The sequence below is a fragment of the Ambystoma mexicanum genome, chromosome 1p, assembly GCF_040938575.1.
Source record: "Ambystoma mexicanum isolate Mex_15411 chromosome 1p, UKY_AmexF1_1, whole genome shotgun sequence".
NCBI lineage: Eukaryota > Metazoa > Chordata > Amphibia > Caudata > Ambystomatidae > Ambystoma > Ambystoma mexicanum.
In genome coordinates this window covers 1,036,218,318-1,036,237,423 of record NC_090921.1, presented here as the reverse complement: position 1 = coordinate 1,036,237,423, position 19,106 = coordinate 1,036,218,318, and the positions used below count along the sequence as shown (strand labels likewise).

The 19,106-nt window shown below is 45.3% G+C and overlaps 1 protein-coding gene across 3 annotated transcripts in view; it reads left to right on the top strand.

Moving 5' to 3' along the window:
• MLKL (mixed lineage kinase domain like pseudokinase) overlaps positions 1-19,106 on the top strand; it is a 250,379-nt gene that overhangs the window by 207,093 nt on the left and 24,180 nt on the right. For all 3 annotated transcript variants that reach the window (XM_069604125.1, XM_069604116.1, XM_069604131.1), the window contains 4 exons: positions 290-374; positions 4,136-4,287; positions 16,109-16,158; positions 18,876-19,016. In XM_069604125.1, the coding sequence (XP_069460226.1) occupies positions 290-374; positions 4,136-4,287; positions 16,109-16,158; positions 18,876-19,016 (428 nt within the window). The remainder of the gene's footprint in view (positions 1-289; positions 375-4,135; positions 4,288-16,108; positions 16,159-18,875; positions 19,017-19,106) is intronic.

Here is a 19,106-nt window from a genome sequence, read left to right as displayed (position 1 = left end):
TAAAAGAGTGATGATTAAGATAATTGGAGACATGAGAGTAAATAGCACGCTCCAGAAGTTTAGATAGAAAGGGAAGAAGGGAAATAGGACGAACATGGAAAGCGATGCAGGACTATTGTGAGAATAGTGTTGCATCTGCCAGCGGTAGACCAGATGATGCAGTGTCAAATATACCAATTTAACAGGGCTTTAGATTTAGGTTGTTTTATTTTTTTTTGTCTTGAGAGATTTCTGATTGCACCCTGACTGAATAATGCTCTTTACTATCTTTCCTTCTGATTGACTGCAGACTGCACCAGACTGAAGTGAAGCCTTTTATGCATGGCAGCATCAACAGTAGCAAGTTCCTGGTGGATGCACGTTACTGTGTGAAGGTGAGCAGGCCAGCCTTAGAGACAGGATTTTAACATCTAGAAAAGTGTGCCAGTTTGGACATCTCATCCTTGTATGCATTGATTTAACCACCCATGCATGCATAAAACCTTGTATTTGTGAATGCACTGTAAAATCAGATGCTTGTTGAATTAATAATTTCATTAATCCACGCATCTGCCCGTTTATCCATGCACACCCACAACATTCTGCATTGCCTCCATGCATCCTGATTACATTGTATCCATCCATTCATCCCTGCACTTTGACTGCATTGTATCTATCATACCTATTCACCAAATGTATTTGTCTACTTGTGTGCCGATGGAGCTATCCATCTATTTGTATCCCCGTGCAATTACCCTTACAATATCTCTATATCTCACACCACACCTTCTCCATATTAGTCTACCACATACCCTCCAGGAAACCATCCGTCTCACCTCCTCCAATTTGTCCCTTCCTACTTTGACCACATTCATCCATCCCTCACCATCGCAATACTGGAGTAAGATGGGCCTCCATGGAGCATCCTGTCTAGCCCCTCATGTGCTGTATACAGTAGTGAGCTTCCAACTACCCAAAATAGGAGCCAGTCGAGGAGTAAATGGCCCTGGTGCTTATAAAAAAAAATGTGCCTAATTGTTTTTTGTTTTCTAGTCTTTAACTTCACCTTTATCTATCAGTGAACCTTTCATGAATTATACAGTTACCTTCCTATATTTAGTGCCGTGATGCTGCCTCAATAACCCCTTCTAGGAAGTCTAAACATACAAAGCTCTTTAATTAAACTCTGCATGGTGTATCATGCTGAAGGCAGAATAGTATGTTATGCATAATGGGACTCCTCATGTATGTCATTGTATTTTGTCTACTATCTGATGACCTTGTCTAGTTTGTTGTCCACTATCACTCCCACATGTTTTGGAATTGCTGGCATCTGTGTGCCAATGAGCTCCTGTTTACATACATTTCGAAGGTGTGAGCCTCATAGTCAGAGGAGAGGTCGCCTTCATCTACCATTTGTCGCCTGGTGTTACAGTGGGTAATGCACTCACACTGTCTTTGTGCATGGGTTTGGCAATAGCTGCAGCTACCAAACACCATAATATAACTATGATGGTGTTTTATCATCCACATGGGAGAAATCCTGATGATCTAGATGAATTAATGGAATTCATAGCTGACATTTTTTGTGACGTCAACATTGTGTTTTAGTTGAGGGCTTTAACATCTGCTCTGACGTGGGCATTGATGGAATGGCATCAGCTCTGCTAGATTCTTGTGATGCGCTCCATCTAGCACTGCATATTCAGGGGCCTACAAGCGTGGGAGAGCACACTTTTCATGTCTTTAGTTCCAATAATTTGGGACCCACATGTCATTTTGCAAGTATGATAACCAGGCGATTCTCATCCCATGCTTACCTAGTCCCCACGACTGCAAACACATCATGGATCCTGTAGCATTTCTCAGACCACATCATATGAGAATGTTAAATCCAAGACAGTGGACCAGACCTTTGGAGGTTTATTCCACACTCAGTTCCCAGTAGAGCTTGGTAGGACAGTTACTACAAGCCAATCCCAATTTTTTACCAATTCTGAGTCTTTGGCTGCAGACCCTTACAGAATATCTAGCCAAGGGGGAAGCATTCAGTTCTTTATAAGGCTAGGCTCTTAGTCAGGCAGGTGCTGGTGGTGAGAGTGTGGTGTTAGTTGGAGGGACAAAGGAGTTTGCAGAGAAGAGAGGGCAAGGTGGAAACAAAGAGCTTGGAGGGCAAGAAGGGTTTGAAGCAAAGCAAGAGTTGGTAAAGGAGGTTGGAGACCAGGGTGGAAGAAGCAGCTGGCAGGAGTAGGCTTGAAAACATCATAAGGAGGATGTGGGAAAAGAGAAGGATGTAAAGCATTTTGAAGAGCTGGGAAAAGAAAAAAAGGAGGCTAGAAGACTTCATCAGGCAGCAGTGGAAGAAGAGAAGGATGTTTTTGGACGAAAACATCACAAGGAGGTGGTTGGCGGAGCTAAGGAGAAGGTTGGCGATCATCCGGAAGAACTTACAGAAGGGGATACAAAGGAGGTTGTACAACATCAGGAGGAGCTGGGAGGCGATACGGACGAGGTTGGAGAGGAGATAGAGGAGGTGGTGGAAGGAGATAAGGACGAGGTACAAGACCACCAGGAGGAGGTGGTAAAAGATACTTAAGTGGTCTGAGAACATCAGAAGAAAGAGGTTTGTGGCTGGCAAGGAAGAGACCAGTTGAGCTAGAGAAAGGGGTAGGAGGAGAACTCTTATTTGAGGGGCTGAGCACACAAGGTGAAAAATGAGTTTGTGGCTTGGCATCAAGGAGGGCCAGAACCAGACAGAGAGAAGTCCGGTAGGGGGGACACCCTAGACCTGGTACAGGAAGCTTGTAATCCTCTTTAAAGGCCACCAGAAACGTTAAGGCTAGTCCAAACTGCTCACCTCTCACTAACACTCGTTAAGAAACTCTTCCATTTTCCATGATTAGTACAAGTGACTATAGCATCACCTATGAGAAGGTGTAAGGGACAAGGACGCGAACCACAAGTGGGAATAATGATGAACGGTGCCGGAAATCCTTAAGCATGTGACTGAGCAACCAAACACCATGGAGTGGATTAAAACAGTGAGCAAGTTCTGTCCTGATTAAATCAAATTGAATGTGGGTTTATTGATGCCCATACTGTAGCATGCATATGATCGTGCTCTTGCTTCTTAAATTCTCCCATATCCAAATTATGTTGCCTAAATTGGGTGAAAACCTTAAACAGTGGTGCACTTATCACCCAGTACCTGCGTAAAATGGATGGTAAGATTTTGGCAACTATGATATCAAGGTTGGTCACTGAGTTGTTGCATGTGGATTAGACCAGCTTCCGGTCAGAAAAGAGTACCCATATGAATCTATCTCGACAACCTTATGGCATGGATGCAGTCCAGCATTGTCCAGAGGAGGTTACCATAGTGCCTTTGGATGTTTCCAGGGAGTTCGACTCTATGGGTTGTAAACCGTGCAATTTGACATTTTGCCATACTGACCTACCCCAATTGTGGGGGTTTGACCTGCTCCAGGCCCTCTTCCATCCCCCTTTGTGTGTGTGTGTGCGTGTCTGCCACCCCAAAACACTCCATACGCTAGAAATGGATAAGGGCTGATCACTTTAAACACCTTTCTACGTATCATTGTGTGGCACTACATATCGCACTAGGTCTTATTGGGAGCAGGGGAGATACTCCTATTCTTTCATATCCACCTGTTAATTACCCATCATCGCCCCACACAAAATTCATCCATCGTAAGTGACTTTTTTTAACATAACTGGTTTGCTCTACATTTGATTTTTTTTAAAATAAAATGATTTACATTTATTTGCTTCTCTATTCTACTCTACATGTTTCTGTCAATGTTTTTACTCCTGTGCTACAGGTGAAAGGAATTTAAGTATAGCATTTGAAACCTAATTAATGAGCCAATAATTTCTAGGGGTTATACTTCAGAAATATTGAACATGGCTGGGCAACTTTCCTGATACATTTTGTACTCCACAAATCATCCTACTATTGTGACTTGCTCGTCGCTGATTACAAAGACTTGACGTGTAGTGAATATGTATCCTTTTACATATGACGCACTGTGAGGACGGTTGGTCAACCAGTATTACTGATACAAGAATTTTCGATGTTCTTGTTTCTGTTCCTTGATCCTGAAGTCTCACACTTGTAATCTCTTCTCTCCTGCAGCTCGCAGGGTTTGAATTGTCAAAGACTGAGTCCTCGATCAAACGTGCCTCCCCAGAGAGCACTCAAAAGGAGGCCAATAGTCTAGTGTACCTGTCGCCGCAGCGGCTGAGTGACATCAACTACAAATACGACAAGGCCAGCGAGATTTACAGGTATGGCACAGCAGGTCTAGGTGTAGAAAACTGTGTAAAATGAAGACAATACATATGGAAAAGGGGGAAAAAGTAGCAATCCACTGTTAATGTAAAATTAATGTAGATCAACATGCAGGTGGGGCACAGGGTGTTCCTGTATTCACAGTATCAAATCACAAATAAAACCAGTATGATCCAAAGAATAACTACAGGGACTCCAATGCTGGAACACTGTGGCTCCAGGATATTCCGCCAGTGTTTCCTACATTGTCACTGGGTGCAGGTTTTCTTGGGTAGGCCCCTAATCTATTTCTCCATCTTTCACTAAGGTGTACACAACAGGTCTGGGAAAATAGCCTAGTTGCAGGTTAGGACATCGGTGCGTGGCTGGTAGCTACTCTTTATCGGGTTATGAGAAATGTCTATTATCCTGCTTGGTTTCCCCTGGTCTTCTGCTAGAGGGAGATCACTAGTTCGGCAGAGTGTACATTGCGGTAACTAAGAAGCCTTGCTCTAGCAACTTGATCGCTCCTACCCTCCTTAGTGCTTTATCCTCAAGCTCAAATATCCTCCCACCCTGGGATGCGTCCCTTCAGATCAAGGCCTGACCCCAAACCCTCTTCCTGCAGTCAGAAATCGAACCTCCTCTCCACCTTTGATGTAAATACTGGCCCTATAACCTCTAGTTCACCTACTGATCTTTTACCTCATCCTCTTTCTTGGCTCCACCTCTTTCCTCGACTTTACCTCCTTTGTTTGTCTGCCAGACCCCCTGGATCACGCGCCCTGGCCTCATCCAAAGGTAACTTTACAATCCCATGTTGATCGCCGCTCCTCTCTGGGCGATTACCATTGCTCCTCAAGCGTACTTACCCTACACGTGTTCTTGTCAGATCTACGTTTGTACTCTCTGTTTTATATGCATACTGACGATTGGCTCCAACAACAACTAGTATCATGCGCTGGAGGATCCTTCCTGCCCAGCACTCTACCTCCCCCACCATTGTCATATAATATGCCCCCACTGTTTATCACCCGCGCACACACTGTTCACACTCCAAGCATCTCTAGCGGTAGCAGTACTCATAAGCGCCTCCCCGCTATCGGCCTGCACTGATACCCGCTCTAGTGCTACTATTTCCATTGTCTGCGAAGGAATATTAATCCTCATGCGCAGCGCCTACTGGCCAAATCTATACCAAATGCTTTTAGCTCGTAAACCACTAAGCAATCCTTCTCTCACATTGCTTTGCTGCTCCCACCCGTCCGATACTGTGAAGTCAAGTTATCCTATATCAGCAAAGTGATATACCTCTGCAAACCTATTACAAATCCACTCTAGCCTGCAGTTGTAAGCTGCTCTTAGACTGTGTGAAAAAATTGTTTTTATGGACTGTCACTGCGAACTCATTTTAGCCCATAGCAGTTTAATTGCTTTTAGATTGTGGGCAAACATTGTTTTAAGTGACTGCCACTGCGACCCCATTTTAGCCTATAGCAGTTAAATTTCTTTTAGATTGTGTGCAAACATTGTTTTAAGTGACTGCCACTGCGAACCCATTTTAGCCTATAGCAGTTAAATTGCTTTTAGATTGTGTGCAAACATTGTTTTAAGTGACTGCCACTGCGAACCCATTTTAGCCTATAGCAGTTAAATTGCTTTTAGATTGTGTGCAAACATTGTTTTAAGTGACTGCCACTGCGAACCCATTTTAGCCTATAGCAGTTAAATTGCTTTTAGATTGCATGCAAACATTGTTTTAGTGACTGCCATTGCAAAGTCATTCTAGCCCACACTAGTAAAGTTGTCTCTAGACGGCAAAAATTGTAGTAGCTCCTTGCTACAGAAAAGCCCTCCTCAGCTAAATTGATTATCAGCCTACATTGTAAGGTTGCAAAACTGTCGTAACATACCGTTAGCAAAACTGTCTAGCTTGCCACTGCAAAGCTCCTTCCAGCCTGACACTTTTAAGTGATTCCAGCCCACCTCTACTAAGCACTAGCCATGCAAAGTGACTACTCTAGCCTACTATTGTAGAGTTAGCCATATTACGCTAGTCATGGTATTGATACTGCAAATTATACTGAACATGCAACTGTGGTTAACTGCAATCATGTTTCCCTTCTGTATTGTTCAAAATAGAGTACCTTGCCTTGGGAATCTTTTTGTAGCGCATAAGAATGGCTTGTCCAAACCGGCCTGTCCTCGGAACTTTCCAATCACGTGTCCCACGCCCTTCTTACCTACAACACCACCATTGCACCACCAGCCTTAACAACCCCATTCACACTAGCACCTCTTACACGAAGCCACCTGCATCAGAGATTACGCAAATCTTTCCTATCACGGGTAACCACCCTTCCCACCCCATTGTGGGAGAAACCAGATGCCTCTGGATAAGATCCCGTACTCATTGGTCTGGTCATGGAACCACAGCACACCCTATCGCACATAGTCAGACCCAAACCTCAGGCCCCCTCAGCCTCCATTTGATTAAAATTACACCCAAACAACCCCATTTTACCCTGTCCCCTAAGCCAGCTACCGAAGCAACTGTCCCTAAACTAAAGCCTATCACCAACCTCAAAGGAGCACTCATTAATACCGCACCCTAGGAGCACACGCAACAGAAATTCCCGATCTTATACTTGACACTCATCTTGATCTCCTTGTCATTACTGAATCCTGGCTGCACCAAGCCACAGGCCCTCTGCTGTCACTTGCAATCCCAGATGATTATACCATATTCAGAACGGATAGGACTCACTCCCAGGGAGGTGGAGTCGCTGTTATAGCTAAGACCAATCTCCAACTGAGATCATACCCCATTGAAAGTGTTGATGGTTACTAATTACTTTTAACCAAACTAGATATCAATGCTAAAACCACTATTAACATCGTTGTCATCTACAGAACGCCTAACTCAAATAGCCATCCAGAAATAGATTTCCCTCTCCTGCTCGCCCCACTAATCAAACCTAATACCAAATGTATCATCCTCAGATACATAAATCTAGGATTCAATGATAGTTGCGATACCAAAGCAGAGGCCCTTCATTCAGCTCTCAAGGATATGAGCTTTGCCCAACATATTAACGCCCCTACCCACATCAAGGGTAGAACCCTCGACTGGATCCTCACGCACAATTCCACCATTGTTATTGACTCTATATCTCCACTTAGCTGGACAGATCACTTCAACATTCAGTTCACCATCATTACTGGTGAACCATTCCCCACTGAACAAAAACCTAATCACACCTATGAAGCTAGAAATCTTAGTAAGCTCACATCAGCTAATATGAGCCCTATACTAAATACAGCCCTAGACGCACAATCAATCACCAGTGATAACCCATGTCTCCTAGCGGATATCTACAAAAACTGTCTTACTTCTACCATCAATGCGGCAGCTCCCCTAACCACCAAATCGAAACACACCGATAAACAGTCTTGTTTCTGGTTTAAAGATGACTTAGTCGATCTCAGAAGAAAGAAACGCGCTTTGGAACCTCAGAAAAAATCCAACACTAGAAGCAAAAACCGCCTTCCTATTGTCTAACAAAAACTACAAGTCAGCAATCATTTCAACCAAAGCAAATGCCTATAATACACGGATCAATAACGCAGCCTCTGATTCCAAAGAATTATTTTCCATCCTGAGAGAATTGGAAAACCCAATCCCCATTACCAACCCTACTAAACCAAGTAAAGAATGGTGTACCACTATACAAGATGCTCTAGCAACCACAATTAAACTATTGCAAACTAAAATTACCACCAAAAAGGATCTGCTAGCAAGTAAACCTACCAATGACAAACACCCTACTAACCTCGTTACTAATACCAGCCCACTATTCGCCTTCACTCCGGAACTACCAAAAATCAGTTTGTGACACCATATCCAAACTGAAAGCTTCCAACTGCAAAGGAGACGCCGTCCCAGCTCACATAGTTAAATCCTGCGCCCATGCACTCATACCCATTATTACCAATTTTGTTAATGCCTCATTCAAAGCCAATCTGGTCCCAACCAGTATCAAAGAAGCCTGGGTTACAGCACTGCTTAAGAAGCCTTCCCTAGACCCTACGGTGCCCACAAATTACCGGCCAATAACTACAGTCCCCTTTCTTCTCAGAATTATAATCAAGTACAATCCCACTTAGAAAATAACCAACTTCTTGGCTCAAGACAATCCGGATTTAGGCCAAAACACAGCACTGAAACAGCGCTACTGGACCTCAAAATTCAAATGGATACTATTAGAGACTCAGGTAAACTATGTATTCTTCTGCTATTAGACCTTTCTGCTGCGTTCGATTTAGTGGATCATGATAAACTCTGTACTACCCTAACTAATGACTTCAACTTCTCCACGGATGTAACAATGTGGATTAAATCCTTCTTAGCTGACCGAACATCCAGAGTTACCATAGGTAACTGACCCCATCCCTGTCTCCATTGGAGTGCCACAAGGTTCCTGCCTTTCACCTACACTTTACAATGCATACACTAAACTCCTATTCTCAGCCTTAGATGATATAGGTGCCATCTACACCAACTTTGCAGATGACACCCAGATCCTTATCTCAGGTAACGACTCACATGACACATTACTCATTAACAAAATCTATGCTATTATCCTAAACTGGATGGCTCTAAATAGCCTTTGTCTCAACGATGAGGACACCGACATTTTGATAGTGGGCTCCCAAACCAACATTAGTAGCCTCCACCCCGACTATGCATCCATCAGCATTGATGGTACCAACATACCAGTCTCGAATCAAGTTAAAACCCCAGGAGTTTACTTGGATGCCAATCTTTCCATGACTAAACACATCAGCAGCCTCGCGTCCACCACAGCATACACAGCGAAACTAATCTCACTAAGCAGACAATTCCTCACCCCTACCAACTGCGCCACCTTGGCCAGAGCACTGATTTTCTCACAACTTGACTATTGTATTGTTTTACTTTTAGGTACCTCTAAATCTAACTTAAAAACATTACAACTGATACAAAATAAAGCTCTAAGAGCAGCTCTATGCATCAAGAAATCAGACTATATATCTAAGATCAGGAAAGATCACCACTGGCTTCCTCTAGCAGAAAGAATCATATTTAAAACACTCTGCATAACCTACACATGCCAACAGGACACAGCTCCCAAATACTTAAACAAAGCCATACAAAAGAAAGTATTCAAAAGAATACTCAGATCTAACAACCTCCGACTTCTAGAGATACCCCGATCCAAGAATGCTAAAGCAGGGGGCAGCAGCTTCCAATATTTAGCCCCCAAACATTGGAACTCCCTCCCTAACAGCATCAAAGAAGAAGCTTCCCTCACTGTATTCAAAAATTCACTCAAAACCTGGCTCTTCAAATAGTAGAAAGGACAACGGTTTTGAGCGGGTTTAAATAGGCTGCATGCACCCTGCTTCACCCATTTGTATGTAACTAAATGTAATCATGTTTGTGAATGACTGTATTGTGCATTATGTGAACAATTGTGTGTAATATGCTAACTTTGATCTGCAACCTCGCCGTGATACCTAAGGGTCTGGACGTGTAACAAATGTAGTAAATAAATAAATAAAATAAAACCCCTCCTTAAACTCGCCACCCACCTCCTTCTAAACTCATCTTCCTTCATTAACTTCACCACCTTTCACCCCCTGATGTTATGTACTGCCTCCTTTTGCAACTCTCCAACCAGCTCCCTCCTTCTCAACGTCACTGTCTTTGACATCACCTCTTTTCATCTCCTGCTCTTGTTTAGCCCCCCCTCACTGTCCAGCCACTCAACTCTCATTCCTTCTTTGACCTCACCTTCATCTCACCTACTTCCTCCACCAACACTCCAACCTCCTCCTTAAGTTTGCCAACCTCCTTCCACCACCTTCCAGCCTTTTTCTTAACTTTACCAACCTGCTGCAAAAATGCTCCAAGCTCTTCCTTACACTCACCAACCTCCTCCAATAACCGTCTGCCCTCCTTAACTTTACCAACTTTCTCCAACACCGCTGCAACATTCTACTTAAGCTTACCAGCCTCCTCCCACAAATTCCCTCCAACCTCCCTCTCGGATATAATGCCCTGTTCACTCAGAGATAGAGTGGTCTGGTCACAAAACTCCTTCTCACCCTCTAAGGTTTCCCCTACTCCAGCCTACTCTCTACTCCTTCAGTCTTCTCCTCCTTACCCCATTCCTGTCTCTCACCTTTCTCTCCAGCTCTCCCCAAACACAATTCAATCTCCTGTCAAGCTATCCACTAAGTGAGTTGGGCTGTGTATCTTGTCATAGTGTCCTTGATCCCGCCCTGGGCTGGCTCGCAGACTTGTGCTTTGTACTTGTAACTGGGGGATTGGGAGAGGGCTCTACAGTGATTGATTCAGGCAGCGTACTCCTTTGACATGCCGGGGATGGGTCTGTAGTTTATAAGAGGTGGGGTGGCCGCTTTGGAACTCATTTGGTTGTCCTGGCTCTCTGCCTGTCTACTTTATGCAGCGCTCAACTTTGTCCTGGCCTGGGGAGTTTTGTTCCATTTCTGTCGTTTCTGGGTCTCCCTGGCTACTAAACCTATCTCTGGTTTGTTATGGGACAAAGCTTACAAATCCCATTCCTCACCGCCCCCCTTTTCGATGAGCCATGTGGCAAGCTATGCAGTGCTAAGGCTGAAAGCTGCCTTTTAACATTTGCTTTCTATTCTGAAATGTGTCTTTTAGCTGCTGCTTATTTTTAGGAGTAAAGCTGCTACTCTTGGTGGACTGCCCAGGGTTTGTTTTGAGAAATGCTGTGATCCTGCCCCCAGGGTGGCTTAAGTGTAGCAGAGGTGCAGAGCTACCGTGTTGTGATTTAAAGAGAAAGCATTCCTCCTTATCAAAGACTGAAAGTAAATGAGGGTATTCAGTGGGGATCCCCACCTCCTCTAGTGCCACCATTCGGTAGCTTGAGGGGAGAGGGGATGTGGCCTGAGGCCGCCCACACACTTAGCCCTTCGAGCCAAGCAGGGGGCTTTGTTACACCCCTCACTATCACCCTCTGACTCTGTTAATTGCAACCTTAATGTCACTTTCGTTAAGCGTTATTATTGACCTCTAACTGTACATTGCAACCAACATCCGAGTGAGGGAGCCATCCTGTTGGCTAATCCCTGGGAGCTGCTGGTATGGCTTGTCAGTTCTCAGACCGCTAGTGACGTTGGGCACCCCGCTCGCAATTACCCTGCCTGCTAACCTCTTCCTTCTCTGTCTGACCTCATTACCCTCCCCAGACAATGCTGGCATCTGCTCTCCCCTCTCCTGCCTCAGAAAACCAACCCTCTCTCGTGGCGCAATCTCCCTTGTGTGCTTTCTCTCCATGCACGTTGCCCCAGCCTACCTGTTCGTTTGCTGGTCACCTGTCCTTCTTCTGTTTCTGCAGTCACAGCTCCTCTTCTGTGTGTCTGGCATGCGCCCCGGGACAGTAGTTCCCCGTTCCCCGTGCTACCTGTCCTGGGCTGTGTTGATAGCTGTTAACAACACTATGGGAACTCCAGCAGCCACTTTGCTCAGGATTCCAAATAGGTCCTCGGGTTACAGACCTGTAAAGCCCCCACCCCCCGACCTCGTCTCTCAGATTATTGCCTAAATGTTCAGGTCAATTTTAAGAAGGCTGCATCACTTTTACTGGCACCATAGGCAGAACCAGAAGCAGATGCTGACACCGAATGCAATGTGCCATTTTGGTTTACTGCACAAAAACCCAGACTCATTTAAAAGTGGAAAAGGTTGCTTCAATGTGACAGGCCAAAGCTTACAATTAAACGCTTACCTGGCTCCATGCCTTACAAACTAAAGCGCTATTTTAAACAACCAATTAAATAATGAAACATTTTCATTTTCCCCCAACAATTAAATAATTAAATGAAACCACTTCCCCCCTAACTATCCCTTGGACCCTACCGTCTCCTTACCCCTTTTCCAGGCATCCCGCTTTCTCCCCGGGGCCATGCCCCTCCAAGCTCAATACCTGTTCACACGGGGTGGCCCGCTTGTGCAAACAGCGCCACCCCATCCTTTCCCACGCCATTCCCCCATTATGCTTCCCTCCCCCCACATCTAAAGGGGCCATGCCCCCAGCAACCAGAACCACTTCAAGTCCCCTCAAACTCCCCTCTACACCAATCTCCCCCTTCCTATGACCTGCAGCCAGACTGACCTGCCACATCAGCAACAGAAATTAATTACAACTTCACTAGTGCCCAGACCTGTCACACAAAACTACCAGACAATAGCTCCTTAACAGGCAGCAAAAATCCCCGTAAAAAACTTGACATGTAAAATAAAACCCTGCAGAACCCAAGTATATGGTTCCCCCCCTTATAAATAAAACCAGATACCAGACCTAACCCAAAATAAAGGGGGTGGGAGGGCGGGACAATCTCCAAGTCCAACCGTTGCCTGACTCCCGAACCTTCCCTGGAGCCTTAAATACCCCAATGAGGCGCTCTACCCTTCACGGCCACTCGCTGGCCGTGTGCAGCGCCAAAATAATCCCCGGGGGGAAACGCTTTGCGTTCCCCCCAGGGCCCCCTTTTGGCTTACTGCACAAAAACCCAGACTCATTTAAAAGTGGAAAAGGTTGCTTTAATGTGACAGGCCAAAGCTTACAATTAAACGCTTACCTGGCTCCATGCTTTACAAATTAAAGCCCTATTTTAAACAACCAATTAAATAATTAAACATTTTCATTTTCCCCCAACAATTAAATATTTAAATAAAGCCACTTCCTCACTAACTATCCCTTGGACCCTACCGTCTCCTTACCCCTTTTCCAGGCGTCCCGCTTTCTCCCCGGGGCCATGCCCCTCCACGATCAATACCTGTTCCCCCGGGGTGGCCCGCTTGTGCAAACAGCACCACCCCATCCTTTCCCGTGCCATTGCCCCCATTGTGCTCCTGGATTTCCAAACCTCCCCTCTCCCCGCCGCAGGGGTGCAAGCCACCACTGCGGCGAGATCCCCATCTGCCGCTGCTCTACGCTGCGGCCTACCACCTCCTAACTCCCCCTCTCCCGTGACCTCCCCCACCGCCCCTTCCAATTGGGCCTTAGATGCCCTGCTAATGATTTCCAGGACCTCCCTCAGAGCCTTAGCATCCACTAAACCCTTCTTACTAGCTCCCTGTCCCACCATTGTGCCCCAACTAACCTGCTGTGCACTGAAATATGCCCCTCTACCGCTCAACTAACTAGCCTATGCTCCCGAGCCAAAAACTACCCGGGGACCTCTACCCAAATTGACAAACTAATAACTTTTAACAGAGTTAAAATTCACTCCTAATAAAACCCCATTGGCAATATGTACTACCCATCTGGTATTCCCCAAATTTATTTATTTATTTATTTTTATTTATTTATTTATATTTTATTTTATTTTCACCCGCCTAAATACTGCCCACCCATCGGTCCGAGCCCTAAAATACAATCTTTCTGTTAAACTAGCTATGCTTAACCCCCCCTAGCCGACACCTACCCTTGGAACAATAACCCACTAAGAGAAGCCCCGGAAAAAGAAGGGGCCGTAAATATAACTAGAACATTTATTGTAAAGAGTTAATTAACTCTTAAATATCCAGATAGCAGAATACTACTAATTAATTAAATTACATATATGTTATTATTTATTTATTTTTATTTTTAAATTCCCAGAAACTCCTCTTGTCCTAAAAGAACCCTACCTAATACTACAAATTTGCCCCCCACAGAGACACCCCCAAACCAGAAGCAGCACAGGGTTCACGTTTTCACCAAGAATGGCTTGCCCTTGAAAGCCCCTCTACTAAGCCTTAAATTGCCCCCAAACGAAACCCCCAAAACCAGGAGTCCCCAGCTCAAATTGGGGCCAAGAAAACGGCCGCCCAACACTGCCCCCTGTCGGCGCGCACGCAGCACCGCACATAAAGGCACATAAAACAGAGCGGTCCCTATAAGAGAGACGCACTGCCCCCTTTCGACCCAATACTGCTACTGCGCACTGCTGCCTTCGTAGGAGCAGGGAAACAGGCTACGACGCTAGCACTACAAGCCCTCACCCACGGACACAGCGCTGAACAAGGGAGGGAAGGCACCGGCTCTGGCTGCCAGATATTGCCACTACAAGCCCTCACCCACGGACACAGCACGGACCAGGGGCGGGAAAGCACTGGCGCTGGATGCCAGATTTACTATGACAAAAGCTCAATAACAAGAGCCACGTGGGCCGGCACTTTCACTCTACTTCACGCCGTGCCGGACTTGGAAAACCCGACCCAGGAATACCCCACTCCCCCGCCCACGGATACTAAATTAGGCCGGCGGCGGCTACGGTAAGAGGGGGTACCTTACTACGGTACCCCCATCTATAATATAAAAATTGGATTTATTATTATAATTATTATTATTATTATTATTTTTTTTAAATTCACCTTATGTTGAACTATGCCTAAACTCCCCCCTATTATGCTAAACCACACCACTTAACTACACTAACCTCCAGAACTGAGGGCCCCGCTCCACAGGGAAGGCTCGGGAGCAGGCGACAGGACTTCACAATCTCCAAGTCCAACTGTCGCCTGACTCCCGAACCTTCCCTGGAGCCTTAAATACCCCAATGAGGCGCTCTACCCTTCACGGCCACTCGCTTCGCGTTCCCCCCAGGCTCCCCCTTTTCCTCTTAGAACTCATGCCCACAGTTCCCACCTCACAAGTACCTTATTCACAGTATTAACTATTGACCCACAGTCGCCCCTCGGACCATCCCCTCACGAATGCCTACATTTAGGCATGTTTTTCACACCTAGATATACATTGACACACTGACCATTTGTGGGTTGGGGTCTGGGGTGTGCCCCCTACCCACTTTTGGGGTCAATGAGCACCTTCGCAGTGATAGACTTTTCTACACATAATTAACAGTGAGTGATGCATCATAAGAAATGCACATGCCAAGCATGGATGGTTCCATTTGGTCAGATTAAACATGCTCAAGGAATGGGAAGCAACCCCCAGCATCCTTGTGCATTCATGCGCCCCTGCTTTCTGGCTGGCTGAGGCTAGGGGAGGCGTCCCCTCCGTGAATCAGAGATGGGCGTTCATCTGCTGCAGCCCCTCCCCCAGGAGCACACCCCTTGCGTACATTTTGCAGGCGGAGTGCTTTAAAGCAGTGGATCTATGCCTCACGAGTCTGGAGCACCTGCAGAGACTCTTATGTGAACCAGTGCATCCACAAGAGTATGGGAGTCCCCCACCCTCCCCCCACTTATGAGGGGAGGGTGGGGTTGTCATACTCTCCTTACCACTTCATTCCTACTGCCATTTCCCCCTGACTGCCACCTTCCTCGTCACACTGCTCCCACGCTGCCACTACTATTGTGTCCTTGCTGCCTCTCGTCCAGCTTCTCAGTGCAGTGGCCCCCGACCGCCACATTTGTACTGCTGTTGAAAAAAGGGGTAGAAACACAGAACCATTGATGTGCTGTGCCAAAGGTGAGGTGATTTCATTTGTAAAGGGTTGGACATTTTGATCAGCGGAGAAAGAACCCTTTTCCTGCTGCTCACAACTCGCTGACAGAACTCAAATAGGCGAATGCATGGAATGCAATTTGGGGTTGGTGTTAGGTCCCTCCCCCACCTCTTCCTGCAATCCTGCCACTTTCACTGCGCCCATTTAACTGTACCCTCCAAACTATGCACCATTTGACATGATTCCATTAGGTAGGATGTAAATTATACACAAGGCAGCAAGCTAAGATTCGAATTCAATATTTTGTACCCAATCTTGGAAATGTAAAGATGGATCTTTCTCTTCCAGCTTTGGAATCGTCTTGTGGGAGATTGCATCAAAGGAAATCCCGCTGAAAGGTAATATGCATGAGTGCTATATATATAGCCTATCACGCACGTTGCACTTCTCCTTCACTCCAAACCAATTGCAGATGATAGTTGAGGTCAGCAGCAAATCCCGAAGCCCCAAAGTGTTCAATGCAGTTGAAACAGTGGGACAGAGTGAAGTGAGTGCCAGAAAAAGTCTTAATAAACTAGATTTGGGATGAAGGCCAGTCAATTAAATATAGTTTACGTTTCACTATAAAGATCGTACACAATGATTGTTGAAAGCAGGTCAAAAGACGGGGATATCCCAGAGTAAAGTGAGATGAGGGGTGTGGGGTTATGCAAACTGAAAGAAAAAGGTCGAGATTTAATAACAGTTGTAAGGGAAGTAACAAATGAGGCAAAAATAAAACGCAATACTGGGAAAGTAAATTGAATGGAAGCTGGTACTCAATGGTGCAGCACTAGGACACCAGGAAGCCAATTGATTATGATGTCCACTAGGTAGATACTTAATGGTGTAGGACTAGGACACCAGGAAGCCAATTGATTATGATGTCCACTAGGTAGATACTTAATGGTGTAGCCCTAGGACACCAGGAAGCCAGTTGATTATGATGTCCACTAGGTAGACAGAGGCAGGGGCTGCAGTATTAGTCCTGTGGAATGGAGTGAGGATGCCCGATTTACCAGAAAATCCACCCAATACTTCTCTCCACCTCTCTCATCAATCCCGAGCCCAGATTATATAGCCTGGTTAAGATTTTGAAGTACTGTTTTTAAAAAGAACTTTGAACGTAGTGCAGCTAACCTGGACCAGGAGAGTGAGGCAACTTCACACCCAGGCAGTTGGGGCTGTGAGCCTGTGTGGTGGGAGCGCCTGGGCTCCTGTCCTGTACCCTATTATCCTGATATGTACCTGTCATGTTCCTGACCTCATGTGGCCTGTGCGTGAATAAAGGAACCTCTTGAGAACTTACCTGCTGCCTCCAGGAGTCTCACTTCATTACATCCATTGTATTCTCATAATAATGACAAACACATTTACGCCAGCATGGATGCACTTCCAAACTGCTTGTAAAACAGAAACCAGTATTTAAAGAATTCCATTCACAGCCTCTGCTGTGGGCCAAAGGTAGGAAACCTTTCCAATGTACAAAGCAGAAACTCCAGTGCCCTTCTTTTAGGGAGGCAGTTAGGGGTCGGGGGTCTAGAAGTTGCGACATTGAGGTTGTTTGCTTCTTTCCTAGAAGGAGATCATGGTTTGATGACTATAGCCCAGAAGGTGGGAAATCACATTTAGCTGCTCCTGTCCTATAAGGCAGAGTCTGACTGTTAGATGTTGCAGTCCTCTTGCAACCCCTCACTTCAGGCAACAGCACCCCCTTTGCAGAGACCCTGAACTCTCCCTAGTCATCCAAGAAGGACAAAAACATTGCTTTGCCCCCAGCCTAGAATGGCCAAGCACCACCTTCAGTATAAAATGCAATCACACTTAAGAAGGGTTTTTCAAAAGAGATATATACTATCACTTTACAGAAAGGTTACACATGCATATCTGTTAAGGGCAGGGGCCTGCAACCTTTGGGTCTCCAGATGTTTTGGACTACAACTCCCATCAGCCCTAGCCAGCATAGTCAGTGGTGAAGGATCATGGGTTGCGTAGATCAAACCATCTAACAGCCAAAGGTCGCACATTCTAATTTAGGGAAATTGTGGGCACGGGTTAAATACAATAAATAGAAAAAGGTTTTATTTTTTCTAAGACATATGTGACTCTGCCCCTTGACTGTAAAATCATTTGCTGTACCGTCTCATGAAAAAGTAACTCACAAGTCTCTAGGGATGTGACTCAATCATGCAACAGAACCTTTCCTTGGGACTCAGAATTTGCAAAACTATTCTGTTGTTTCTTTTCTCATTTTTGCTGGACCTTCTTTGTAGGGAGTTACTGGTTTAAAGTTTATGGCTAAAAAGCTTATATGTTTTGTTGGCCTAATCGGTTCCTGGACACACTTAGGGACAATGGCAAGACCTTAAGGTTGGTCCAATAACTATACTCAGGACTGTGGCCTTAAAGTAGAGAGGTCTTGATGTTGCATGAATCAGGACTCTAGATTTGTGACATTAGACTTGGCGGTTGTATGCTATTTGGAAAATGTCCCCTAGATTCCCAAATCTGAGAGTGGCAACTAAAACTGAAAGCCGCTCCTTTAAAGGGAAAGTAGTACCCAGATATCTCATGGCTTTAGAAAAGGAAGGCAGCTGCCTCGCCAGAAGCCTGCCTGTGTGTTCATGTTCTGTATCTCTTATTCTCTCTCTTCCTTGCCGCTCTCTGTCTCCCTCCGGCTCCTTTTCATTTGTTATGTTCTCACTTTTAATTTATTTTAAATACTTGCTCGCATCCACTGTTCCTTAATCTCTGTGTGTCTTTTTATGGCTCTTATTATTTTTCTATCACTCCTCATTTACACTTAAATTCTCTCTCCCATTCTCATTTTAGTTTTTTCACACATTTTCTAACACTTTCTCACACTGCCATTTTGTCTTTGCCCCTCCCTGTTTTCTTCCACCCTCCCCGTCTCATTTTCTCTTTTGCTCACATTTTTTTCTTGCTTTTTTTATCCAAGGCTTTGCTCCAGAAATGATCTTTAAGAAGATTTGTTTGGAAAAAACACCAGGATCCTCTACCTCCCCATCTCATTTTCTCTTTTGCTCACATTTTTTCCTCGCTTTTTTTATCCAAGGCTTCGCTCCAGAAATGATCTTTAAGAAGATTTGTTTGGAAAAACACCAGGATCCTCTACCAGCCGACTGCCCATCTGAGCTAAAGGAACTCATCAACCAATGCCGAGCATATGATCCCACACAACGACCATCTGCTGGAGGTACTGTACTTTGGAGCGATATTGGTGCATATGTGTCTCCTTTATTGTCTGAAATGGCTCGGATCAACACTTTGGGCCTCATTACGAGTA